The sequence below is a fragment of the Stigmatopora argus genome, chromosome 21 (assembly GCF_051989625.1).
Source record: "Stigmatopora argus isolate UIUO_Sarg chromosome 21, RoL_Sarg_1.0, whole genome shotgun sequence".
NCBI lineage: Eukaryota > Metazoa > Chordata > Actinopteri > Syngnathiformes > Syngnathidae > Stigmatopora > Stigmatopora argus.
The window spans coordinates 10,064,724-10,091,873 of record NC_135407.1 but is presented as its reverse complement, the minus strand read 5'-3'; the positions used below and the strand labels follow the sequence as shown (position 1 = coordinate 10,091,873).

The following is a 27,150-nucleotide window of genomic DNA, read 5'->3' as shown; positions in this document are numbered from 1 at the left end:
CAATATTGCATGTGTCGGAAAGATCGAGAAACAAGAAAACTTTGTTTTCTTGAAAAATTACAATTGCTACTAATACATGCTTGAAAAAGACTCATGGCATGATACATATTCTCAGTAAAACAAAATAATGCGGTGTAATATTTGTTTTTTTTTTCTTCTGTCCAAAATATCATCAGACATCTATTGTCATATATATGATATCTATAGTTTGACAGATCCGTTACTGGAGTCCCACCCACTACACGTGACGTAAGCCTCCATGTGACTTACCAGGAAGGGCAGTACTTTTTTTTGACTGCAAGAGAGATACACAACGCCTATGTGTTCTTCCCCGACCAAATAAGCAAGTACCATGTTTAATTTACATAATTTCCCATGAAATACTGCTGTTTTTAAACCAATATTGTTGGATAAACACATATCCTGTTCGAAAATTCAATGACATCTTTGAATGCATGTCTGGAATGTTATCTTTACGTAGCTAGAAAGCTAACAGCTGAGCAGAGCTCAATTGTGACGATCCAACATTGCTTTAAATCCACAACAGTAGAATTCTGCGTGAATAAATTGTTAGCACAATTGTTTATCTCTATGGTTAAATAAATCTAATGTATACTTGCAGTGGTACTTGTTTTGATCCTTTGATTTGAGGCATTCGCTAGCTAACGACCTATCCCTAGTTACTCAGTAGCTGACCTCATTATAAGTCCAATTAAGTTATAAATTTTGAATTGTTCCTCAAATATAATGGTAAATATAATCCTCAAATATAATAATAAAAAGAACGTTGAAACGTTGTTTGTTTCAAAATACCCGTTGTTGCTGGTATTTGGCAACCTTCATGTGTCGACGGATATCCGGCCTGCATATATGCCCCGCCTTCTTTTTTAAAGAGACAATCTCCTTTTCGATAAGAACTGGTGAATTTTAGCAATAAATAAGCTTAATTCGTTTAGTTTTCTTCTAAAGATGTGCCGCACTTTATGTATCAGAATAAAATTATGTCAAACACTACAGCGCCAGAAGATGACCCTAAAGTTTTTTTCTAAATAGATTTTTTTTTAAAGATTCACAAATCTAAAGTAAGAAAAATTGTTTTATTATTGAGCGTCAGTGAGAAGCTTTATTCAACATCATGATAAACGGCGGTCCATGGATTTGCAGCATCGTGGGCTCTACTCCAGCAGGGATACCTCGTGGAAATACGCACCAAGCATTTTGATCCCTTGAATGTAGTTAGATCTGAAGATAAAAATAAAATGAGGAACATAATTGACAACACGACAACAAACGAGTCTAGCACCTGTTGAGTTTCTCATTCTGGGAGTGCGCGCCGTCATCGGAGGAGCCGACGGGAAGCAGCATCACGTTGCGCCCCGTCGCTTCCTGGAAGGTCAGCGTGACGGGGATGCTACCGCCCTCGCGCGTCAGGTCCGGTTCCACGCCAAAGACTGACAAGCAACAGACACCAATGGTTTAATGAGAGCGTACCGAGTCGAAAATACATTTGACGTACCCGTTTTCATGGCTTTGCGCCCCGCCAAGTAGTGAGGATGGTTGAAGTCGGACACCCAGGCTTTGGCTCCGTGGCCCATGTACACGTTCAACTTATTTGGACTCTCCAGTTGGGCAAATTTCTGCTTCAGATAGTCGATCACCTAAAAAAAAAAAAAAATTGAAAATCGCACTACTGTTATGAGTAGGTCAGAAAATGCCTTCAAGTGCAAAAATTTCCCTACGTGTGCATTTTCTTACTTTTTTTTGGGCCCGTTTCTAACAGTCAGAGGAATCTACTTCCTAAACATGTTTTGACTACTTCTGTTTTTAGGTCCAGTCAAACCACAATCATATGATGGCTAGCAAAGACAGACACAATAAGAACTGTTTTAAAGGTCAAATGATTTCAGGATGGAGTAAATTTAAAAAAAAAAAAAATGCTACTTGCGGCCATTTTGTGTTGAATTCAAATGACTGTAATCTACTTTATTTGTTCTTGAACTATATGGGGTCGTACCTTCTTCTCCACAACTTTGGGGTCCATGTCGGGCACCAGGCGGATGGAGAATTTGCCGTTGACTTTGCGTGGGATGACTGTCTTTGCGCCCGCGTCGGAGAAAGCCCCCTCGATGCCATGCAGAGAAAGTGAAGGGTATCTCCATCGGTGCATTAGGATTTGCTCCTGCAGGAAAAAAAAACTTAATAGTGACCTCATTTTTCCCGTAATGTGGCGTCGGCTCACCTTGGTGCTGTGCAGTAGCTGTTCCACGCCGACATCTTTGCAGTACTCCTCCAAGTCAAATTCGATCTTGTCGTAAAGTTGCCTCTCGTCATCCGTCAGTGGGGCCACGTCATCGCAGATCCCGGGAATTAAGATCTCCCCCTTCCTGTCCACCAGGGAGCCTGTTGAAGGATGCGAAATTATAGAAAACAGAGATGTGTGCTACTCCGGTTACGCGGCTGGCTATGAAAACAAACTCGCCCATGAGCGTAATGAGGTCCGTCATGGCCTCGTGAACAGAGCCGCCGAAAACACCAGAATGCAGGTCCTTCTCACAGCCGTCCACCTTGAAAAGCAGCGTCCGTATTATTGTTCTGCTCAGACAGTCAAACGCTCGTTACGTCCACCTCGATGAAGAAGTAGCAGATTCCTCTCAGGCCATAAGTGATGCAGGGTTTGGTCTTCCCCAACCAGTAGTTGTCAGAGATGCACACATAGTCCACATCCTTGAAGAAGCTGTCCTTGCGCGAGAAGACCAGCTCGTCCAGGCCCTCCGAACCCGATTCCTCCATCCCCTCAAAGCAGAACTTGATGTTGATGGGAAGCTCCTGCCATGGAAGCGAGAAAGCGGCTGAGATGAGCGCGTTTAATGATTAAAGGGACAGAAAAGAGAAGCCAATTTGCATAGAGACCTTTGAACGCTTGCCCTTCTGAAATGATCACCAGGTGAGACATGTGACAATTTGTGATGGAATTTTACCTGCTGGATCTTCTGGTAGGCTTCTATGGTGTTAAACCAAGCCAACACTGGACCTTTGTCGTCAGTGGAGCCTCGTCCGTAGAGCTTTCCTGGAAAAAAAAAGACGGCAAAGGCAGTGTTTTCGTTAGGAAAAATAAGATGAGCAGGCAGAATGAAAGCGACAGGAAAACGGAAATGGGCGTGCTGCTTTCTGTCAGCTGTTTGGGGCTAATATAAAGTCATGTTTATAGTGTGATAGAAGTCAAATAAAAGTAAATATTGAATAAAATTCACTCCCATTGGCAATGAGAAGACAACCAGTGGGGGAAAAAAAAGCTAATGAATTAATTACATGCAGAGGTTTTCAAAGGGGATTTAATGTCCATGCTTGAACAATAATTAATACAAAGCAAGATAATGGCAGAGTCTACTGAGATAACATGTGATGACTTGGAAAAGGACTTTGGAAATGGGAGTCGGGAGAGACAGCATCGGCTGATAAAAATTGCAGCACAGACATTGTGTCCAAAAAGTGACAAACCAGTGTCATGGAATTATGCCTTTGGGCAGTTAGTTGCTTGTTCTGGAATGTGTCATATGTCAGTGCGTCAAAACAAAACCAAAAAAAGGAATCATACTGAAAGTGAAAGCGTCTCTCCGCACTCACCATCTTTCTCCACCAGAGTGAACGGTTCCGTGTCCCAGCCGTCGTCAATATTGGCGGGCTGAACGTCGAGGTGGCCGTAAATGCAGACCGTTTTCTTGCCCGGGTCCGAGCCCAGTCGCCCCAGGATTATGGGGGGCAGAGGGATCTCCTCCCCGCCTGGAAGCTGTGTCAACCAGAAACCAAAGGCTGTTAAAATATGATCCAGAAAAACCACATTCCGACCCACGCACCTTCTGCAGGCCGACGTCCACCATCTCCACCGTGCCGCCCAGCCGCTCAATGTCCTTGGCGGCCATTTGCATCATTTTCTTAATCTCGCCGCGCTTCTGCGGCCAAGCGGAAACGCTCTGGACAGCCACCCATTGCGCTAGGCGCTGTTCAAAAGTAAATGGACGGAAATAAGTCAAACTGAGGTAGCTCGAAAAATCCTCAAAATATTTGATTGTTCATAATATTGAACCATAAGCAATTAAAGACATCTTACCTCCACGTAAAGGTCCTGATGTTCGTCCACATACTTGAAAAGAGTTTTGAGGTGGGCCATTTTGTCTGGGGTGTGATGTTGCTGAGACCGAAGGGAGAATGGTGTGAGAAAGCCAGCCTCCAAACCAGCACTGCTTCTTAAAGGGGATGGGAGGGTTACTTAACTCCACCCATTTGCTGACAACACGGTGTCTAGTTGCTGGTCTAAAGTCAACACAAGTTTATTTGTATTATATTATCTATATTGTACGTATCTAGAGTTCATAATCCATATTTATTCCTACATTCTTTTTCATTTTTGAAGTATAGTTGAACGGAGATTGTTTGAAGTCTCCTTTCATCATTATTTTTTTGACCAATGTCTTACTGTGGTGGTCTTTATTCTTGGAAAAAAAACCAAAACAACTTTGGGAAAACAACCTATCTTCTTTAAAGTAAAAAAAAATAATGCGTCACGATTGTGGTACTTGGAGAGCATTTTTTCTACATTAGATTAGATGAACTTTATTCATGTAATTGGGAAATGAAAAAGTTTGAGAACCATAGCAGCAAGCATTATGTAATTGCTTAGGGGATGAATGGCGCAATTCGTGACTTGTCTTGCGTCATTATTAAGAAGCCTCGCGCTTTAGAAGTTTGTACAATACTAATAGATGCAATTTTAGGGTCATTGATGCTGCATTTGCTCGTTGCATTTTCACCAAACAAAATAAGCTATGAGCGATAAACTAGCTGTCAGGTTGACAATTAACATCAGTGCTATGTTAAGAAAAACCCCGAGGGGAGGAAAAAACTGACCTGTTTCTCGGAATAGATGAAAATGAAACGATGTTTTTCAATGATGACTTTGCAACTTCTGTTTTAAAATGCGTGTCACGTGACACTCCAGACAGTAAAAATACTTCCGGGTTTCGATACCGGCTTCGTCGTAATAAAAACATGCACTATTAAATTGGGCTTGAAACTGTATTTTTTTAACAAAAAAAAGCTACGAAGTAGAGGGATAAATAATATAAGAGTTCATTTCACAATAGGACCTTAAAGTTTATCAATGTGACTGCTTCTCCCACGTCTGGGGGCGCAAAGGATTGTGGGTTTTAGTGTTTATTTGTACTGCTGCTTATTTAATTAATTATTTTATGGTTGAATAGGTCACATATTTTTTAAGTTCCCTATTTTTAATAACCACTGATTATTTTCTTTTCATATATTATGAGTAAAACAATTTTACAATATAAAGACCCATGCTAGCTAGCACTATTGATAAATGAATGTCTCATTGGCCAAAATTGCATTAAACCAGATACAAGTCTTATGAACAATTTTAATAGCGATAGATGAGAAATATTCCCAAATCAATACGTTTGAATATACAATAAAATGTTTTCCATTTGTATTTCCGGGCAGCAGTTCACTGTACCTGCAATGACAAGAAGATTAAAAAGTTTATAGAAATAAGATTTTGGCAGCAATATGCCAGATATAAAATCCCACTTTTCCATCAAAGCAGCGCTCTTCACAAATCTTTTCATCCGACCTGCAAACCTCTGAAGAGCACATGAAGTGGATCTGCATGGGCAACATTCACAGAAAGTTAGCCAAAAATATGAAAATCCACACTGAAACTCATAAATGGAAGCCACTCTTGCTACTAGGAATCAGCACTGAAGAAAAAAAAAAGTCATAATAGGAGTGTGACCCTACTTGTATTTTTCGATTATCGCGGCCACGTCTGGTCTACATTAACCGCAATATTCGAGGGATAACTGTATATAGCTTTTTACCTTCTGGATGACAATTTCTCGCTGTTTCATGGTCATGTTGGAGTGGATGCAGGCGGCTTTCAGCTTGGCCGACACGCCAAAAAGCTGCCAATACACAACATGGCTTTTGAATCATCATTACGCAACCATTGTTACAATTTCCCCTCTCGAGGGCACGCACCTGGTCATCCATGAGCGAGACGAGAGGCGAAATGACCAAAGTGATGCAATTGGAGCGCTTGGCGTACAAGTAAGCCGGTAGCTGATAGCAGAGGGACTTTCCCATCCCGGTGGACAATACCACCAAAGTAGAGAGACCTGTGCAAAAACAAGGACCATCCAAAAATTCACGTAGACGTACGTAGAGTCCGATTGGTTCAGAAGCCACTCATTTACAAATGTGATTGCACTTTGAATTTGTTTCTTTTTTCAAACTTGAGTTTTGAAAAAGAAGGGGTCGTCTTATATTCGGGCCAATACAGTACTATATTTTCCAGGCGTGGATCTTGCGGGACCTGTGGAACGGTGAGTTTTTATGTACCTGATAGGATCCTCATGATGGCTTCCTCCTGGCCCGCCCTGAACGAATTGTAGCCGAGTTCTCGAAGAGCGGCAAAAACGGCCTCTGGGGTGGCTGAAGGCAAAATCTTTTATTTTTCATGTCGTCGTCATCAATAATCGACTTTAATTACCTTGAACGTTGCCGTCGTCGGCGAGGCTGTAAAGCGGCTCGACGGGCGATGGGGGCGCCGGCCGTTCGTAGTCGGGACGGATCACGTTGAGAAGAGCTTGGTCTTTGTCCTCCGTTTCTCGGTCGTCTTGGACGCCACAATCTTGCAGCGTCCCTGTAGCTCGGGCGACCTCCTCCAGAGTGGGCAACTGGAAAGGCTCCTCCTCCTCCTCCTCCTCAACGGGCTGCTGGATGGCGGGGGGTGCCGCTGCTAATCGAGCAGGAAGTTAGTAACAACAAACTTTTTTTTTTTAAATGAGGTTAGTTAGCATGTCGCTACCTGCTCCCTTGCAGTGGACAGCCCAGTGTCCCGTCCCGCCGCATTTGTAGCAGGTGTCACCCTGCCGGTTGTAACCGCCACGGAAACCACCGCGCCGTCCTCTTCCCGAAAATCCGCCGCCGCCGCCAAATCGTTCGCCTTTCAGCTGGAACTTCTGCATGGACAACTGAAGGAAAACAAACATTTGACGTATGATTGAGTCGTTTCAATACAAGATCATATTCCAAACATTTTTTTCTTGGTGTACGTTACTTGTTTCCGTAGGGCCATCCCTCTCAAGGCGTATCCTTTGACGTGAGATTTTTTCTTGAGATTGATTTTCACAAAGTTGCCTTCGGCAGCTTTGGAGCCTCTGAAAGGACACAAAAATGTGCATAAAATTGCTTAGAAGAATTAGGAAATGGTAAGGCTTACCTTGCTCTAACTGGTCGTGCGTGATAAGATCTTTTTGCGTTGAAGTCTTCTTCGACCTCTCCGAGTAAGTTCTCTTGAGGAACCTGAAGAGTTTAACGAGTTACCGTATTTTACGGACTATAAATCACACTATTTTTATAGTTTGGCTTTATATAGCTTTTACAGCTTGTATTTTCTGGCTGTGGTTATCCAAAAAAACTGTGAAGATGTTACATTAAGAGGTGCTTATTTTGACTGTTGTTTCATCACTGCAATGTATAATGTTGTAAATAAAAAATAAATAAGTGTTATATAATTTATACTACAATGCCATTTATATTTTTTCTTTCATTGTGCCATTTTTGGCTAGTGCGACTTATACTCAGGTGCAACTTATACTCCATAAAATACGGTATTTCTGCATTACATGATCTTAACAACATGACTTACTACATTTTCTTCTACCTGTAAAAAGACGTATTGGAGATAATTACAGATTCCTAATACAATAATAGAGTGAACATAATTCTGTATAGCATGGCAGATTCTTGCACTTTAAATCAGCACATTTGTATTTTTTTGCAAACCAATGTTACCTCGAAATTTATCAGTACAGAAGACATACTTTTAAAAAAATATAGCATATTCCATATAGATCAGGGGTCTCAAACTTGCGGCCCGCGGGCCAACTGCGGCCCTCGGGACGATAATTTGCGGCCCCCGTCTTAATATGAAAGATTAATGTTCGTGCGGCCCGCAAAATTGATATGAATGACACTTGTGTTCGGAGCAATGTTCCCTCTAAGCTGCGCGCGTGCGCAATTGCGCACTACTCTCGTCTTCTCTGCGCAGTAGCAATCATATGGCGCGCAGTAAAAAAAAAATCGATTTTTTTTAATTTTATTTAATTTTTTTTTTATTTTTTTTTTATTTTTTTTTTTTTATTTTTATTTTTATTTTTTTTACCCCTTTCCCCATGATGGCGCCGTTTAAGTGGCAGCCAGTGGCAGTAGCTCTGTCCACTCATGTTTTTCGTGTTTTACAGCATGTTTTACATGAAAAATTAGAGGGAACATTGACATGCACCTGCTTGTGGCAGGTGTGATACTGGTGTGCCCATAGCGAGCAATGATGATGTCGTGACCGGATGATTCGCCTAAAGACGTTTCGCCGACGGACGTTTGACAGACGGACAGGTTGTACTAGTATTTGTTAGTTTAATGATTAAATACAAATACTAGTATTTGTATTTAATCATTAAACGCTGTTTTCAGCTGGATTTGACCGAATTTGAGAGCATTTTGAGCCGTTTGGCGAATGGACGTCTATAGACGTTTTTTTGCCTCCATCGCGATATCATCCAGTATTTGTATTTAATCATTAAATGCTGTTTTAGGATGGATTTGACCCGATTGCTGTCATTTTACGGCTCGGTTCTGCTACATCTGCCTGCCCAAGAGTGCTTATTCCCGGACTGCCATGCCCGCCCAAGAGTGCTTATTCCCGGGCTGCCATTGATGGTAGACGAACATTGATTTTTACTATAATTTGGACAACACCGGTGGCGGGCCAGATTAAAAATCCTAACGGGCCGTATATGGCCCGCGGGCCGAGGTTGAAAAACTTGTACACACACGATCCGGCGGGGCGAGCGTTCGAATCCCGTTTCGGCGAAACCTCCGTTCGGCCGAATGAACGTTCGGTGGAACGTCCATTCGGCGACCTGCCCGTCTGTCAAACGTCCGTCGGCGAAACGTCTTTAGGCGAATCATCCGAGTACCGATGATGTCGCTCACACTGGTACTCAGTGCGCTCAGGGAGGTTGTCTTTCTGCTCAGACCAACAAAAAATTAGAGGGAACTTTGGTTGGAATGTTTTAGCAGTGCTTTTCTTGTGGAAATCCTGATGCGGCCCAGTCTCACCCAGACTCGGCCTCTAGCGGCCCCCAGGTAAATTGAGTTTGAGACCCCTGATATAGATAGTACAAAACAAAACAAAAAACAAGTATCTCTGGGGGCCTTATGTAAGCCTTATAATGAAGACAGCACATGCTTTCTCACGGGGGGTGCTGGAGTCCGTCCCAGCTGACTCCGAGCCAGAGGGGGGGAGAAACCCTGAATTGGTGGCCAGCCAATCGGAGGGCACAGACAAACAACCATTCACGCCCACACTCATACCTAGGGGCAATTTAGAGTGTCCGATCAGCCTACCATGCATGTCTTTGGAATGTCGGAGGAAACCAGAGTAACCAGAGAAAACCCACGCAGGCCCAGGGAAAACATGCATACTCCACACAGGCTGACCGACCTGGATTTGAACCCAGGTCCCCCACTTTGAGGCCGACGCGCTAACCACTCGGGCCGCCCGTAAGGATGAACGCAGTACTTTTTTCTAAATGTAAAATGTTCATCTGTTTTTTCGCATACTACTACCATCCAGTGGTTCAAATTTGAAATTGCAGTTTAATTCAAACTATAATTAATATAACATTGACATCCATCACGCTAATGAATTCATATAAATGCCTGAAAATCTCACGTGCCTTATTTTTCGGGCGTTCGTGTAGTGTTGCTGCAATATTGCATGTGTCGGAAAGATCGAGAAACAAGAAAACAAAGTTTTCTTGAAAAATTACAATTGCTACTAATACAAGTGCTTGAAAAAGGCTCATGGCATAATACATATTCTCAGCAAAACAAAATAATGCGGCGTGATATTCTATGACATCTATTCTCATATATATGATATCTATAGTTTGACAGATCCGTTACTGGAGTCCCACCCACTACACGTGACGTAAGCCTCCATGTGACTTACCAGGAAGGGCAGTACTTTTTTTTGACTGCAAGAGAGATACACAACGCCTATGTGTTCTTCCCCGACCAAATAAGCAAGTACCATGTTTAATTTTTTAAATAATTTCCCATGAAATACTGCTGTTTTTAAACCAATATTGTTGGATAAACACATATCCTGTTCGAAAATTCAATGACATCTTTGAATGCACGTCTGGAATGTTATCTTTACGTAGCTAGAAAGCTAACAGCTGAGCAGACCTCAATTGTGACGATCCAACATTGCTTTAAATCCACAACAGTATAATTCTGCGTGAATAAATTGTTAACACAATTGTTTATCTCTATGGTTAAATAAATATAATGTATACTTGCAGTGGTACTTGTTTTGATCCTTTGATTTGAGGCATTCGCTAGCTAACGACCTATCCCTAGTTACTCAGTAGCTGACCTCATTATAAGTCCAATTAAGTTATAAATTTTGAATTGTTCCTCATATATAATGGGATGGGTCCTTAATTCATCACCAAAAACCAAACCTGACCATGTTACAGCAACCGTGAACCTGGATAAAAAGATCCAGTTCTCTTATTTTACTATGGCAACAATCAAACTAACACATATATTCGTACAATATTACGTTATTAACACGTATCTTATTTTTTCTGCAGCCAAAATTTCAAGCAAACGGACCTTGAAGTGACAACATGTCGTACGGTCAAGGAGAGAGTTATCGCCCAGCTCCTTTGGACTTCACAAGCCTTATCCAAACATGCAGCTCCAATATCCAGAAAATCACACAAAACAGTAAGTGCTGTCGCCTAACATATTACAAACTCCTTTTAAAAGAGCTCAAGAATCTGTCATGGTGTCACTTGAGAGTGAGCTGGGATGTATGTAGCACATAAACTATGACACTGGTGTCAAACTCGCAGCCCGGGTGGCCAAATCAGTTCCATCACATTTTTGCAGCCCACTAAAGTAAATCATGAGCATTTTGTTTCTCACTATTATTAAAATTTGCATAGTTCGAGAGCAGTGGTGTCAAACTTATTTTTTGTCGCGCCCCACGTCCTAGTTTCGTGTTCATCTGGAGTGCCGTTATGTCTTCCAACTAGGCTGCCAAAATTAATTGATTAATGAATTGTTATCTTTTTTTATTGTGCTGATTAAAAAATCATTTTTGGACATTCAAATGAGTACAAATCTGCAATTATTGATTTAAAAAGGGGAAATACAAGAAAATTACCTATTCATATATATAATCTTGCCACTTTGACACCTGTTTTCTAGAGGAAACATCGAATAATCCAAACATTAAAACATCAAATCCATTCTGAATAGTTTTGACATCAATATCCATAAATGGCAGCTAATAAGTCAAATAGTTATGAGGATTGGCTGATATAATAACCGGAACTACGATGTGACCCGGTAAAAAACAAGTTGACACCCCTGTACCATAAGATAATGCATTAAAATTTAGTGTGAATAGATCATTTTCATGTAGTTTTAGTGTTCTAATGCATTTGTAATGTTAATCTCTCACTGGTAATGAAACACTAATCTATTAGCCAATACATTTCAGTGTCTCTTAGGTACTGTTTGCAGACCTTGCATTTTTTACTTGTGCTTTTAAATTTGTCAGATTAGAGGCAATTTGGCAATTGGTAATAGGATGGTGTGAAAGGGAGTGTAGGGGGGTACTCACACCCCTCAAATTTATGTGATGACTATGTAAAACTATGTCAAACTGAGTAGAGTTTTTGGTTAAATGTAGAGATTCTACGGTCGAAAATCTTCAAAAGCAAGGTAATTTATGTTTTTCCAACCACATATTTTTTGCAAGACCAATATAATTTTACCTCATTTTTCATGTCATATTGCAAATGATAGCAGATATGGAGCATTATTTAAAAAAAATAATAAAAAATCACTTTTTTTATTACTACCAAAATATACAATACCAGTAATAGTGACACTTTCTTATTAATAAAGAATTCAATCATTTTCCTGAAAGTATTTCATTGTCTCGCTATGATATTACTCAATCAAATAGACAAATACAAAAACTATCAAAATGTATTTGATCAAGTTTTCCGTTATATACCATTGCATAGCTACACCCTTGCAGTGAGTCCAACATCTTTTTTCAATCAATAAAAACAGACCATTATAGCCTGGCATCAAGTTGATCATGCCCCCACACTGTTTTTCATAACATTGTGTGTCTCATGTTGTAGCCAGTGAGTTAATGTCTAGAGTTAAAGTAAAGACTGAGGCTCTTTGTTTTCTCCCTCTGAGCAGAAAGTGGGCCATGTGATGTGACTGTCACATGCTGCTTCTTAAGCCACTTGTACATTGGCTTCCCAGTAAATCGTCTCATCAGGGGTGTAGCAGTGGAGATTAATTCCATTTCTTACTTTGAGAGAGAACTCTCAGGAGCAAGAGGCTGTTGTGTTGGAAGTTTGCGGTCATGGAGCAGTTGTGGCTTGCCATATTACGATAATTAAATGTATGGTGTGTGTCCATGCATTTGCTTTCAGTACAAAGGGTAAAGGGCATTTTTGGGTGTTAAAATTTTACACTGGTCGTGAAACCCACTTGCCCATCAATACCATACACAGGCGATTTTAGGTCTTGACATCAGGTTTAGATTGTCAGTGTGTAAGGAGCTTTTTTCTCTACCAGTGATATAATTAGTTGACTGAGAATGCAGACTTGAAGCATTATTTGTCTTTTGAGCCCCATTTAAGACCAAATATTTTTTGGATTAGATTGGATTGGATTGGATAACTTTATTCATCCCGTATTCGGGAAATTTCATTGTCACAGTAGCAAGTGTGGTCGCCGGTCTTTTGGTCGCGGTCTTTTGGTCGCCGGTCTTTTGGTCGCCGGTCTTTTGGTCGCCGGTCTTTTGGTCGCCGGTCTTTTGGTCGCGGTCTTTTGGTCGCGGTCTTTTGGTCGCCCCGACCGCGACAACGGGCAACCAAAAGAGCGGTGACCAAAAGACCGGCGACCAAAAGACCGGCGACCAAAAGACCGGCGACAAAACACGGTAAAACAACACGGTCTACGCAACAATAAAAGCCAACAATGGCCATGAGCAGTTTCACTGAGCCGACGTGTGAGTGTATAAGAGTTTGTATGTACATGCGTTGTCCCTTTAAGAAGCTACGTCAGTTAGGGTCTTAACAAGTTCTCCAACAAAAAACAATAAACGTCCGGGAAATTTTGAGCTTTTCTTTAGCCTAATAATTACTAGGGCATTAAGTATGACTAAATAGTAATTCACAGTTTGCATTTAGGGAATTTGAGCAACGATTTAAATGGTAATTATCACACACCTTCCGGGCGACCAAAAGACCACCGACCAAAAGATCGGCGACCAAAAGACCGGCGACCAAAAGACCGGCCACCAATCGACCGTGTACCATACATATATATATACATATACATACATACACATAGATGTACATGTATTACATTTTTTTATTTTTTTATTATATTATAATATATAATAATTATATAATACAATATATTATTATTACATCTTTCCAATTAAATAATTTCTCAGGGATTTACATAAAAGCCATGTGAGATCATTCAAATTCATGATTTTTTTTAAGTATCTAAGTTTCAAAAATCGTGCAAAGACTGAACAATTTATTGCTAAATTGAGAGCTATATCATTGAACAGTATTCCGCCTCCTGAATCGACAGGATTTTTGGGGCGGGCGCGAAAAGGATATCTACTAATGTTACTAAAAACCTGTGCCTAAAAACCTGGCCTCCCACTATATTGGGATAAACACAGTTCGTTAGCAATTGAAACTTTTTCATAATAATTTGGCCATCAAGCTATGTGCACAAGTAACAACCTCCTGCCCACATCTTCCCTCAGGTTTACACTAGCTCGTGTGGTAGATGAATTGTGATAGCATAGAAAAAAGGTAGACAACGTAACATCAATTTTCCTCGTTGCAACTAGTACAAATGTTTGACAATTGCCTCTTTAGCGGGGCGTGGTTTGAGCCTGTTGGGGTTATTCTGGGATGTTAATATTCATCATTAATCATTAGTATGTATATGAGCTTTATTTCAATTTGGGACCGAGCAAGCTCGAGGTCACTCTACATGGCAGCTGGCTCCGAGGACATTTAATTGTTTTTAGGACTATTGACCTGACAGATCACCAAGTCCCGGGCCAAGGACTGTTGATCTGAGTTCGCAATGAAGATCTGTGAAGGACTCTTAAATTGCTTTGACCTGGATTCCGGCAGATGGCGATAATCGAATCATCTTCCGAAAATACTCGCATAATGTTCCAAAATACTGCCGCTCGGTTCACCTTGTATGAAAGTTATTATGCTTACTTGTGCAAATTCTTTCTTTCTTTACGTGTACTTCCATTCAATTGAACCATTTGAATTAAGCGTGTAACTGACTGCCGCCACCATAGAAATGCATTTCACAGGCAGTTTGTCTCAACTGGTTTCACATTGACTTTGTTTCTTTCCTATGACAGCTGCTCAGATCAAGAACATGGTCAGCCAGTTGGGGACCAGACAGGACAACAGTGAACTTCAAGATCGACTGTATGTATTCACCACCAAGATAACATAAAAACTATATGATCAGTTCCATGGTCGAGTCGTCACTTTCATAAAACCTTTTGAATGAACAATTTTTAAAATTAATATTTTATCATTAGTCAAAGAAAAGACATGCAGAAACTCACTAAAATATCTCACTTTTATTTCCAAACCAATTTATATATCACATTTTCTTGCATATAAGCCGTATTTGTTATATGCGCACAAGACTTGCTATACTCTTTTTTACCAGTAGATGGTCGGCAAAGTAACATTTGCTATTTGTTGGTTATTTTCTGTTTTGTAAACAACCATTACTGGATGAATTAATTCCTTATGATATTGACCCTAAAATTGTGCTTTTGATTCATACAGTATCTCAGAAATACCATGATGATTTTTCCTTTCAAGGTAACACATTTGTACTCCCTATTAAAACCATGAATATGAAGGTGAAAATTGTGGATCAGGGGTGGCCTATACGGGAGAAATTGTATAATTCAACGATTTTAAGGCAATTTTAAAGGTGCGACGTATACGCGGGGGTGGCTTATATGCGAGTAAATACGGTAGTGATTAAAGCAGGTCTCATGTTATCCCATGTTTAAAAAAAGATATGCCTAGAAATATTCAAACCTCAGCACATCACCCGGCCCTCATTTGTCACACAAAGATAAACATATATGGGATGCTGTTAATATTAATCTTATATTGAGTGCGAAAAGGGTGTGTAAAAGCCACAGAAGGGAGCTTATCATTCAAACTTGCCAAATCATGTCATGTGAGTTACTCTGAGATCTTAAACGTGCATTAACAAACTGAGGCGATTTGAAGTCCTGAGTTACTGTTTTACTTTAATAATCCCTCCTAAATCAAAGTTTTCGTTGGGACCATGTTAAGAAATCCAGCATATTGTTGTGGTTTAGTACTGTTTTTGCTATTTCGGGAAACCAGCATATGATGGATTTATCAGGGAAGATCCAATCCAGATCCTAGAAACTTTGACGTGACTTGATGCCGTAATAGAAGGGCATGGTAGTATATTTTTGTAAAACTGAAAACTATTACTGTTTCCACAGGCAGCAGATACAGCACTACACTAACCAACTTGCAAAAGAAACCAACAAGCACCTGAAGGAGTTGGGCTCAGTTCCTTTGCCAATATCTTCATCGGAGCAAGTTAGTACAGTATTCTTCTCCTGTAGCCCTCAACACTCCCTTTATTATCAGTTCCAATCTCTAAAATCAACAAACCTCTTTTAATTTATTGCTTTTATTCTTGGTTTCTCGTGTTATTCTTTTTTTAATATACTTACCGTATTTTCACAACTATAAGGCACACTTAAAAGTCTTAAATTTTCTCCAAAATAGACAGGGCGCATTATAATCAAGTGTGCTTTATATATGGACCAATACTAAAATTGTTATCACGATAAAATAAAATAAATCAGTCAATAGGGTACACTCTACAGCTCTCACAACTACGGCAGGCAGCCCCCGACTCTACTATTTTTCCCGTAGAAAAAGTACTGCGCAGTGACTGCTGGGATATATAGTTCTTTTGTCAATACACCCAGTATATATTTCTTTTGTGAATCCAGTCGGAATGACGGCGAGCACCAAATTAGTGTGCTCGCCGTCATTCCGACTGGATTTACAAAAGAAATCCTGCCGCTAGATGTTGGCGTCAACAGAGCATTCAAAGCTAGACTGGAAACGATATTTATATATATATATATATATATATATATATATATATATATATATATATATATATATATAAATAATATTATATTATATTATATTATATATGGATGAATATCGAACCGCAATAGCGCTGGCAACTACGGCAAGCAGCCCCAGACTCTATTTCTGGTGCGCAGTGACTGCTGGGATATATAGTTATTTTGTCAATACACCCAGTATGACGGCGAACACACTAATTTAGTGCTCATCGTCATTTCGGCTGTATTTACAAAAGAAATCCTGCCGCTAGATGTTGGCGTCAACAGAGCATTCAAAGCTAGACTGCGAACTATATATATATATATATATATATATATATATATATATATATATATATATATATATATATATATATATATTATATATGGATTAATATCGAACCGCAACATGAGATTATGGCTACGTGAGGCGTATGTCAAGCGACCGGATGGCTTTTTTCACGCCTCGCCGTCACTTTTGATTTGACAATTGTTCACAGAAAATGAGGACTTTGATGGATTTGTGGGTGATGATGACGTGAGTACATTGTAAAATGGCTAAAACCGAACTCAGTTTTGCTTCCGTTGCCTTTTTAAAAACGTGTTTTTAGCGTGTGGGTTTAGCGTGCATGTTTAAGCTGGTGTATGTTTTGCCATGCCTGGCTGCGTCTATAAAAACGGTGCGTCCTTTGTGTGTTTAAAATACAGAAATAGCACTCGTTACTGACACTGCGGCTAAAAATACGATGCGCTGTATAGTCGTGAAAATACGGTAATTGATTCCCTGAGATTAGATAGTGACCACGGCCTGCCAGCCTAACTCAATTTGCTAGATTAACTCTAGCACTCGTAAGCACTATAGAACAAATGGTTGAATACTTAAGTGATCCCTGAAGGCAAATTCTCTTTACTGTTCGGGTAGATGTTCTTAAAGATTTATCCCAAGACCAACATAATATTCAACTGCACATTCTAGTGCAGTGTTTCCCAACAGTTTTTGACCTGAAGCTTACATTTTGCATTGTAAAAAAATCTCACAGCACATCACCATCTGAAAATCTTCTAATTTAACCTTCACCTATATTTAGAATATATAGCCATTCTCATCAATTTTTATCAACAGGATCAAAGAAACACAAAATAAGTATTTCAATAATAACTTCTGGGTCACGTGATATAAAAATAAGTAATGTATCAATGTTTTTTTTCTTCTTTTTTTCTTTCATGATTTTATGAGTTTTTCTTTTTTCTCCAAAGCAGTCTTGTGTTCACACAGACTTTGTCACCGAAGTTGCTGGCCAACTTTTGGCGACGTAAACCAAACAATTTTTGGTTCATGTTACATTAAAAATAAGCATCAAAACTTTAATTTTCTAATATCACTATTTCAATCTAATCTACTAATTTCCCATGGTGCACCTGACCATCGCTCACACCAGTGTGCCGTGGCAGAGTGGTTGGGAAACACTGATCCAGTACAATAGTGGATGTTAATATTTTTAGTTGGCAATTGTTTTGAACTATAATATTTTGATTTTCTCATCTTGCTACGGAATACCTCCATAAAAATATAAAATAAAGATTCTCACAAATGTAGCTTCACGTCACTAATTGGGCTGTATCTCTGAAAAGGCAGAAGAATTATTGATACAACTCATTGTGAGATATCAGCTGGGTTATTTAACTATCCTATGTATTTGTCAAGATACAAAAGTATCACAAGCTCAAATGACATATGTGCAAGATATTAAAAAGGTCTGAATCCTTTTGTATTCAATTACTGACTATGATTTTTTTTTATTAGACTGTTAATCAAAGCTTGCGTATAATTGCATTTTCAATCACTATCTAATGCTATCTTTTCTTCACCCTGCTGTGTCCAGCGGCAGCAGAAAATTCAGAGGGAACGACTGATGAATGATTTTTCTGCTGCTCTTAACAACTTCCAAGCAATGCAGAGACGTGCAGCAGAGAAGGAGAAGGAATCAGTAGCCCGAGCAAGAGCTGGATCTCGCCTATCAGTATGTAGGAGTTCATGAACTTTTGATCAATATTTAAATAAATAACTTAACCGGTGTGTAGATGAACAGATGCGACCTAGGCCTGCTGTGCATGCAACAAGCTACCTGACTGTTGTGGAGTATGCAGTGTTCAGCAATTACCATCACTTTCAGATGACAAGGCACACCAACCTAAATTTTCCAAAATAACTGTTTCGGGAGATGGATGATTGAATATTTTAATTTTTAGGCCGCACTTTTTCCAGCCACGTTTTCATGTTGTATAATGGAATATTTTAGACCAATACACATTTGCATGTAATGGATTATAAAACACAAGTTTGAAACAGGGGAAAGAAGTAGAGCTTTATAGTTAGTAAATGATGGTACTTTTCATACGTGACCGGACGTTTGGTCGCCGGACTTTTGGTCGCCGGACTTTTGGTCGCCGGACTTTTGGTCGCCGGACTTTTGGTCGCCGGACTTTTGGTCGCCGGACGATTGGTCGCCGGACGTTTGGTCGCCCAGACCCAAACAACCGGCGACCAAACGTCCGGCGACCAAAAGTCCGGCGACAAAACAAGGTAAAACAACACGGTCTACGCATCAATCGAAGCCAACAATGGCCCTGAGCAGTTTCACTGAGCGGAGTGTATAAGAGTTTGTATGTACATACGTTGTCCCTTTAAGTAGCTACGTCAGTCAGAGTCTTAACAAGTTCTCCAACAAAACACAATAAAAGTATGGGGAATTTGGAGCTTTTCTTTAGCCTAATAATTAATAGGGCATTAAGTATGACAAAGTAATAATTCGCAGTTTGTATTTAGGGAATTTGAGCAACAATTTTAAATGGTAATTATCAATAACCTTCCGGGCGGCCAAACGTTCGGCGACCAAAATTCTGGCAACCAAAAGTCCGGCGACCAAACGTCCGAGTACCCTTTTCATAAATGGCTAACCGTGAGGTACAGATGGTACTTTTCATAAATGGCTAACCGTAAGATACAGTTGCAATTTAGTTGCACATATATATATATATATATATATATATATATATATATATATATATATATATATATATATATATATATATATATATATATATATATATATATATATATATATATATATATATATATCTTGTATGTATATCTTTTGGATCTATACCACAATCCCTTACAGCTACTACTATCAGCAGTACCACCGCCAACACAATACTACAGTAGTCACTTGGACCAGACTGATTCCAAAATGTGTAGTATAGCACACCATTATTGTCCACACCATGTTTTTCTTCCAGCAGAGAGCTAGTTTGCTTACAGACGCGTAAAGAGAACAAGGCAGTGCAAAATAATTTTAATAACATGTAATTTATTGTGTCCTGGAAAAAAGAGCTTGTTAGTTTATGCGTCACCTTACAAAAGACCAACTAATGAAAAATCCAAGTTACAGAACGCCTTTATGTAAAATCTCTGAATACAAAAGAAAATTCAAGCTAAGAAATGCAAATTCAAAAATTCAAACAATGTGTGCTTGGCTTTGCAGTCGCCCAAATCCCCCGAAACGTAAATAGACTTGTATCATCCTGTATTTTATTTAGAAATTGGCATGCTAGAGCTTCTCTCACATTGGCTCCCCCATCACCCCGCAGGCCTCCCATTGGCCAGGAGTCTTCATGATGCCTTTCATGTGCCTTCGACTCTGATTTGTCACGTTCTAACACGTGTAATGGAAAAAGTTACTGTTGTTACGTGAGTTTTTTAAGTGTGATCATCTTTTATTCTTCCTTATTCATCATGGGCCTCAAGTTCAAAATATATGAACGTGGCATGCAGTTGAGTGATACTGCAAAAGAATATGTCCAAAACCCGTATACCAATTTTAGTTGAATTAAGTTTTATGTTTATGTGGGTGTACGTATGTAATCGCACAACTTACAACTTACAATGGTTTTTCTTAGGTGCCAAAAGTCATTACGCCCCTAGAGTTTTGTTTGTTAGCTCATGTTTTCAAGTCATTCATATACTGACCAAAACATTTAAATTTCCAATATTGTCACACAGAATGACAACAGATATTTCCCTTTGTCTTTTAGACCGAAGAAACTGCACGAGAGGAGAAGCTTGTGTCATTTGATAAGTAAGTGGATGCCAGTTATTCCTATTTGATTAGATTGAGATGGACTGAATAGTAAACTGTAATACACCAATTTTCACGGGTAATGTAGACCAGACATGGCCACGATAATCAAAAAACCATGACATAGGATCACCCCCATTATTACTAAATACCATACTACATGTTTTCGCGCCTATATGAAAATACAAGTGCAATTATCAAGATGCGTATTTATTAAATATCACAGTTACAGGCATATGAAAAGACAATAATGTATTAATATCTACATATAATCTATAAATTACAACAATGTAAATACTTTAATTACTGTACTCACTGTGAAAATAGTTCCTCTCCGCTTGATTGCGAGTTTCAGATTTAGACATTTTATAAACTTTTTATTTTTATATACCTCAGAAATAAAATCCACGATGTAGTTAAGCCAAAAAAGTTGAGGCTATCCCTGCCAACTGTGACGTGCTAACTCGTCGCACACTTTCCTTTTAATTTAATTTATTCATTACTTATTTTCTGACAGGAATTTACCAATGATTAAATGACTACTCATCATCAATTCTATTGTAACTTATACTGTATCTGCAGAGTCAGTAATGTTTCAGACTGAATGGTACATTGTTTTACAATTGTTGCCAATATGAATCATGTTTTTCTGAAATTGGCGATAAAACTAGAGCACAGTAATCATTTAAAACGGTATCGGCTTCCGATATCCATTGTTTTTTATTGTTATAAATATACTTTGTATTCACATATGCACAGATGCATTCCAATTTTTCAATGTTTTTTGGTCAACAGTCAGGGTGACTGGGGTCAAATGACCACTCAGACAGAGGAGGCAACCATCACTGAGGAGGACCTAGAACTTATTAAGGAGAGAGAAACTAACATCAGACAGCTGGAGGTGAGCAAATTTCTCTCATTCACATTCACTTAGGCCTGGGTGATGTGACAAAAATTCTTATCATGATGAAAAAAATCAGTCGATATAGATACTTATTATGATAACACATCTTTTTTCTTTCAAATTTGAAACTTCAATCTTCTGTGAATAAGTAAATATTATTTTCCTCGTTTTTTTCAATTATAAAAGTAACTATGTTACCTTACTTTAAGACAAAAGAGAATATAAAATACATACCTGCCAACCTCTGCCGATAACTGCCCTAAGGGGAATCATAATCATTTATAAGGGCAGTTATCGGCAGAGGTTGACAGGTATGAAAATATGATGATTTTAAAAAGTATATTTGTTGCTCTGTTGTGCAACCCCTAAGACTCTCTAAGACAACCCCTTCAGACTATGAAAAGAAATGAATAATACAACCTCCCGAAATTTTTACAGGTGTCTATATTTTTATAAATTTTCCCTTCAAACCAAAAGTTGCTGTGCAATATGAAAAAAAAACTTAGACATTATCACCAATAGCAAGCACACTGTTTTCAGCCTCACAAAAATAAACTGTAAATTTACCTCACATGACCATTTAGAATAACATTTGGATAAAACGGGGAAACTCCCTGATATCAAGTAAGAAAAGGCTGTCCTCAAATGATGACAGCGAGTTAAAATGGGTGGGTTTAGGAAATTTTCAAGAAGGCTGCTGTTTGTGGACAGGTATTCAATAGGCATTTAAAAAAAAGGAAACTACAGGGAGACTTTACTTGGATCTTTTAGTGGGTCGGCTCTGTGTTGTCCTGCTTCTCATAATCGCTCATTTGGCCCTTTTATGCTTTGTGTTAGCCGCTCTATAGCCCACCATGTTAAAAATGTTCCTGTTTGTTCCATACTATTTTCTTCGTCTACTGAACGTGGTCTGGAACTAACGTCCAGCTCGCACCAGCGCCCCTGTTCTTTGCGGTGTTCAGGTGGTGTCGTTGCCGTTTAAATTTATTGAACTTTATCAAAAGTTTTTATTATTGTTGAAAAAAAATTATTTGACAATAATTATCATTATCGATTTATCGCCCAGGTCTACATTCACCCATCACTTGGTGACATCATGTTTGTATCTGGTTCTGTTTATATATTTATTTCTTTTTTACAGTCGGACATCATGGATGTCAACCAGATCTTTAAGGACCTCGCAGTGATGATCCACGACCAAGGAGAGATGATTGGTGAGAAGAAACAGGCTTTTGACTCTCAAACACAAAATGAAAAAAACATTCAACCATTCACCTTTTGCAAGTGTAATCCGTTGATTGCAGCCAGGTGCTACTTATTTTAGAATACCCTGATTGGTTAAAATGTCGACACTGGATCGGTTGAAACAAAAACCAGGACCCCCTGCGGCCCTTTGCGGAATCGGTTTGAGACACCTGCTCTATAGTAATACCTTGACATACGAGTGCCCCGACATACGAGCAATTTAAGATACGAGTAAAATTTTGGGCAAATATTTATCTTGAGATACGAGACAAATTTTGATATCCGAGCATACAGCGGACGCGAGAGGCTGCTCATAAGAACATCATGGCCACTGTCTTTCTGGTCGCAACTCCCTCGTGTATTGTCTCTACGAGCACTGGGCGGAGCGTTGCATTTTTTCAGTGTTTTTTTTTTTCTCCCCGTTAGTCAGTACGAATGGTGGAGCTTGTTCGCTAATACGAGAGGAGTACTAATTCCTGGGCAAGTTGGCAAGTGGTCGTGCGTTATCCTATTGTGAGGACATTTGTGTGCATCATTTTGGGAATATTTTGAAGGGAAGACAAAAGCAAACAACCCTCGATAGGTTGCATATATGAACAAAAACTTGAAAACAACCATCAACCACCAAAACAAAAAGAACCATCTATTTTAATAAAAAGATTGTTTTTACTCTATTTTAAAAAGATATCCCCATTTCGGAGTTTGCTTAATGAAAAGAAATATGACAACATGCTACGGATGAGCAATTCCTAGTGTCCCATGGCTGGTAGTGTGGCTCAGGTAATCAATAGTTAGTTTATTTTTACACTTTAAACTAGTTATAATTGGAGGAGCAGCTGTTGCATCCCAATTGTGTAACACAAAGTAATTTCTGTTTTGCAGATAGCATTGAGGCAAATGTAGAAAATGCTGAAGTCCATGTTGAGCGAGGTACAGAACAACTACAGAGAGCCTCCTACTACCAAGTAAGTCATGGCAGTGAAAATGTTAGACTTGACTTGTTGATTTTTGCAACATAATTCATAGGAGATCAGTGAGTTCATTACTCACATTTTTGTGAATGGTAGAACCATTACACTGAAAACTGATGCTTTTTGTTAAGGTGTTGGTAAAAATGTTGTTCTGAAGTCCTGTTTATTAGAGAAAAGAATTGTGAGTGAGTGTTTAAAAGACAAACAAGTCTCATGAATCATCTTTGTACACTTTCTCAGATTTTACACATCATCTTGAATTTTCTTATATTTAAGGATATTTATTGAAATACCATTAGCGGTTCTGACCATACATTGTACCGCTGAAATTCCTCAAAATTAAAAAAAAAGAAAAATACATAAATGTGCTAATTCTGACTAGCTATAGACCGATGTGGGGTTTTCAGGACGATTATTAGTAGTAAGAAGCCGATAACCGATGTTTGGAGCCGATATCATTTGCAATAAAATTGTAAAAATTGGTTTAAAAGAATGCAATAATGCAAGGCCTGAACTTTATAGAACTCTATTAAATCACACAAACGATGAAGTCAACATTTTTCTACCCCATAGTTATGAATAAATATATTAAAGATTCTCACAACGTGTGTTGATGTATGTTATTGATTTTACAATTCAACTTTATTTGCATAATGGCAAGGCAATAGAGGGTAATGGGGTTAAATTTGCGTTGGGGCTGGTGTGTGTGTTTATTACCTATAAAGGGCCCCGCGAATTGATGTTTAGCAGTTGAAGCCCTCGACTTAACGAGCAGCTGGTTATTTATTTTAGAGGCTGAGATGCAAGGCAGGATAGACAGGAGAGCGGCTGCATCTGTGCCGAAATAACCCAGTTTTAAATTGATTGCTTCATATCGGCTGGTTGGATTAAAAACGCTCCGATACCGATGTACAGACGCCCCCCTACTTACGAACGAGTTACGTTCCGAGCGATTGTTCGTAAGGTGAATTTGTTCGCAAGTTGCTCAGTGCTATATTTTGTATTATAATTTATGTTTAAGGCCTATATCAGTATATTGAAGGCTTATATAAGTATGTTTAAGGCTTGTATAAGTAACACACAGTATGTATATGTACGTAATAAGATAAATAAAATGAAGTTTAACTTACTTTTGGAAGATGTACTCGATGCTTAAGGAGATGATGGAGGAGGAGGAGGATTTTATATCATGAGAGGGTCTTCGTCGTCGCTTGAATGGGCTTCAAAAGTTACTTCCTCCTCCGTAACTTCAATGTAGGAAGAAGTTGAGGGTCGAGGAGAAGAAGATGAGGGTTGATGAGTATCTTCCTTGGAGGATTTACTAGAAACTGGCCGAAAGAAGCGATCTAACGACAATTGCACAGTGTTCTTCTTTTTTTCATCATAAATGATGAGGTAGCACTGTATGGCATCATTCAATTGATTTGCAACCTTTGTGCAACGTTCAATATTTGGGTCTTGCTGCTCAAAGAGTGCGATGGCTTTATCTATTAGCGAAAACCCCTTAGCCAAGAGTTTCGTCTCAAATTTCTTCATGGGGACAGGCATTTCTTCTTCCTCCTCCTCCTCGACATGTTGCTGAGCCTCCTCCCTCTCACAGCGCCAAGCGTCGGTATTAGCGGGGGAAAGAAGCACTACTCGGAAAAAGGCGCGCAATACAAAATCTAACTTACAGCATCTCTTTCCGAACATTTTTCGACATATGCCATATGCGCAGACATGTTCGTATGTACCGTTGTTCGTAACTCAAATGTTCGTAAGTAGGGGAGCGTCTATACGTCAAATTGCCAAATTTCGGTCGATCACCATGCTAACCTGTCTATTGATGAGCCTGAGATGTGTCCGTCTTACTCTGCAATATTTGCATGTATGTTCCACAACAAGATTTAGTACAACAAAATTATATACTATTTTCTAACAAAATGAACATTAACACTCCTAGTTGTGTGTTCCTCATTTATATGCAAGCAAACTGTCAGGGAACCCGGACACCCGCTATATTATCCTGAAGCAGGCTGAACACATTGGAAAAAAAAACATGTAACATGAAAAATCATTTAACTCCATTTACAAAGAAGAAAAAATAAAATCCAATTGTCTTTGATTTCTAAGATCGCAGTGGATGAAGTCCTCTTCCAAATCCCATAGTGGTTGATAAACCATTTTAAGGGCTGTTGCTACTAGCATAGCTGCACCGCCGTAGCACATTGTAGCTGTCAGTCCTCTTTAAATCTGTCCAACCACACACAGCTAACCTTAAACTATTCTATTTAATGGTATCAAGCACTAAACATAACTTTCATCGGCAAAGTTGTCTTACATGACGAAGAAAATGCCTTTTCGGTGCTAGCATAGCGTCCTTTAGTAGAATACAGAAAACACTGGTGTGAGGTACTTTAATGTCTATGTTTGCTGATAACTCATTTTGGTTTTCCTATGACAGCAAAAATCCCGGAAGAAGATGTGCATCCTGGCATTAGTTTGCACTATTGCCCTGGCTGTTCTCGGCATCATCATCTACGAATTGTCCAAGTGACAACACTCCAGGTTAATTACTTTGTTATTACTCCATTTTACTTTGTCCTCTACCCGCTTGAAAGTACTTGCTTGGTAAGATTACTCATTTCATCAGGATCATAGGCATCAATTAGTGCAGACCTCCAGAGATAATAATCTGGAATGTCTATGGATTTCTTTCCTCTTTGTAAAATAGCGACATTTGTATGAACAGTAATTTAAGGAGTCCTGAGGTGGTTTAAGAGAGTTATTTGTTTTCCTTTTCTGCACTAACGCTATCACTGTATTTCTAATTATTGCAATTAGGTGACCAAACCAGGCAATTAGGATGTCTTTGTATTATTATTCTGGCTCTTATTGCGGCACATTCTCATGAAAAGGTGTTTGTTGCACTTTTGATGGTCTGATTGAGCAAGTCAGTTTTAGACACTTTTAAAGCTGGATGGGCCTTAAGAATAAATTATAATCACACATGATCAGGTGGACTCCAAGTGGTGATTGTAGTATAACTGTTATATACATGTCTTAACAGACGGGCAGTAAATCCATATTTGTAAATATTACACTGTTCTGCATTGTAACCGCCCATATCAAGTTTATCTTGAAAAAGCAACTCCTGCTTGAGGTAGCATTTAATTTGAATATATATAATAAATGTCTTGAATACAGTATTATAAGTGTGGGTGTTTTGCTTCAGTTGAAATATTCTGGAATCTATGGCAAACAAAAATAATAATTTTAACATTGACATTTGACATTTTTTTCCCAATGCATTGCTTCTGGGTGTGTGTTTTACTTTTACTTAATATTATAGACAATTCAAATCTCAGCCAGAACTTAACATGTTTTTTTTTATTCATAAAGAAGCTGGGAATTAAAATAACACAGAACTCGGAAAAATCCTCACTTGTTTCTCCCTGAAATTTGAGCGATCTCAAAGAATTGTAATTCATACATTTTTAATAGAGTAAATTGTGATTAAAAGGG

The 27,150-nt window shown here is 39.0% G+C and overlaps 3 protein-coding genes across 6 annotated transcripts; 1 reads left to right on the top strand and 2 right to left on the bottom strand.

Annotated features, from left to right (window-relative positions):
* Positions 1-216: 216 nt before the first annotated feature.
* Positions 217-26,834, top strand: stx12 (syntaxin 12). The gene is made up of 11 exons (XM_077589994.1): positions 217-343; positions 10,028-10,163; positions 10,740-10,875; positions 14,597-14,666; positions 15,743-15,842; positions 18,271-18,408; positions 20,483-20,526; positions 21,322-21,427; positions 22,572-22,644; positions 23,558-23,640; positions 26,090-26,834. Exons 3-11 carry the CDS (start codon positions 10,776-10,778, stop codon positions 26,180-26,182), a joined length of 807 nt encoding a protein of 268 aa, XP_077446120.1. The 5' UTR covers positions 217-343; positions 10,028-10,163; positions 10,740-10,775; the 3' UTR covers positions 26,183-26,834.
* LOC144066724 (cytosolic non-specific dipeptidase-like) lies at positions 1,079-5,275 on the bottom strand. Of its 2 annotated transcripts, none has more exons than XM_077589989.1 (12): positions 4,906-5,275; positions 4,109-4,311; positions 3,855-3,998; positions 3,625-3,787; positions 2,979-3,067; positions 2,626-2,826; positions 2,480-2,564; positions 2,240-2,400; positions 2,015-2,179; positions 1,517-1,658; positions 1,304-1,451; positions 1,079-1,242 (listed from the first exon to the last, which is right to left on the bottom strand). In XM_077589989.1, exons 2-12 carry the CDS (start codon positions 4,166-4,168, stop codon positions 1,176-1,178), a joined length of 1,425 nt encoding a protein of 474 aa, XP_077446115.1. In that variant the 5' UTR covers positions 4,169-4,311; positions 4,906-5,275; the 3' UTR covers positions 1,079-1,175. The 2 variants fall into 2 exon arrangements, with proteins under 2 accessions (XP_077446115.1, XP_077446114.1); XM_077589988.1 differs by having other exon boundaries at positions 4,109-4,244.
* On the bottom strand, positions 5,418-9,986 carry LOC144066725 (ATP-dependent DNA helicase Q4-like). 3 transcript variants are annotated; one of them, XM_077589992.1, is made up of 10 exons: positions 9,816-9,985; positions 7,295-7,377; positions 7,133-7,232; positions 6,881-7,046; positions 6,563-6,811; positions 6,412-6,504; positions 6,052-6,188; positions 5,892-5,975; positions 5,602-5,676; positions 5,418-5,527 (listed from the first exon to the last, which is right to left on the bottom strand). In XM_077589992.1, the coding sequence occupies exons 1-10, from the start codon at positions 9,954-9,956 to the stop codon at positions 5,519-5,521; spliced, it is 1,137 nt and encodes a 378-aa protein (XP_077446118.1). In that variant the 5' UTR covers positions 9,957-9,985; the 3' UTR covers positions 5,418-5,518. The 3 variants fall into 3 exon arrangements, with proteins under 3 accessions (XP_077446118.1, XP_077446116.1, XP_077446117.1); XM_077589990.1 differs by having other exon boundaries at positions 5,418-5,676; positions 9,816-9,986; XM_077589991.1 differs by having other exon boundaries at positions 5,418-5,676; positions 6,563-6,808; positions 9,816-9,986.
* Positions 26,835-27,150: the final 316 nt, after the last annotated feature.

Coding starts and splice junctions, on each gene's coding strand:
- stx12 (XM_077589994.1), top strand. CDS start 10,776: ATGTCGTACGGTCAAGGAGAGAGTTATCGCCCAGCTCCTTTGGACTTC. Junction 18,409..20,482: donor GAGCTGGATCTCGCCTATCA/GTATGTAGGAGT, acceptor TTTGTCTTTTAG/ACCGAAGAAACTGCACGAGA. Junction 21,428..22,571: donor CTAACATCAGACAGCTGGAG/GTGAGCAAATTT, acceptor TCTTTTTTACAG/TCGGACATCATGGATGTCAA.
- LOC144066724 (XM_077589988.1), bottom strand. CDS start 5,048: ATGTTTTTATTACGACGAAGCCGGTATCGAAACCCGGAAGTATTTTTA. Junction 2,827..2,978: donor CCTACCAGAAGATCCAGCAG/GTAAAATTCCAT, acceptor CTTCCATGGCAG/GAGCTTCCCATCAACATCAA. Junction 1,659..2,014: donor CCAAAGTTGTGGAGAAGAAG/GTACGACCCCAT, acceptor TTTTTTTTTTAG/GTGATCGACTATCTGAAGCA.
- LOC144066725 (XM_077589990.1), bottom strand. CDS start 9,956: ATGTATTATGCCATGAGCCTTTTTCAAGCACTTGTATTAGTAGCAATT. Junction 7,378..9,815: donor ACGAACGCCCGAAAAATAAG/GCACGTGAGATT, acceptor TAAACTCTTCAG/GTTCCTCAAGAGAACTTACT. Junction 6,505..6,562: donor CGACGACGGCAACGTTCAAG/GTAATTAAAGTC, acceptor TTTTGCCTTCAG/CCACCCCAGAGGCCGTTTTT.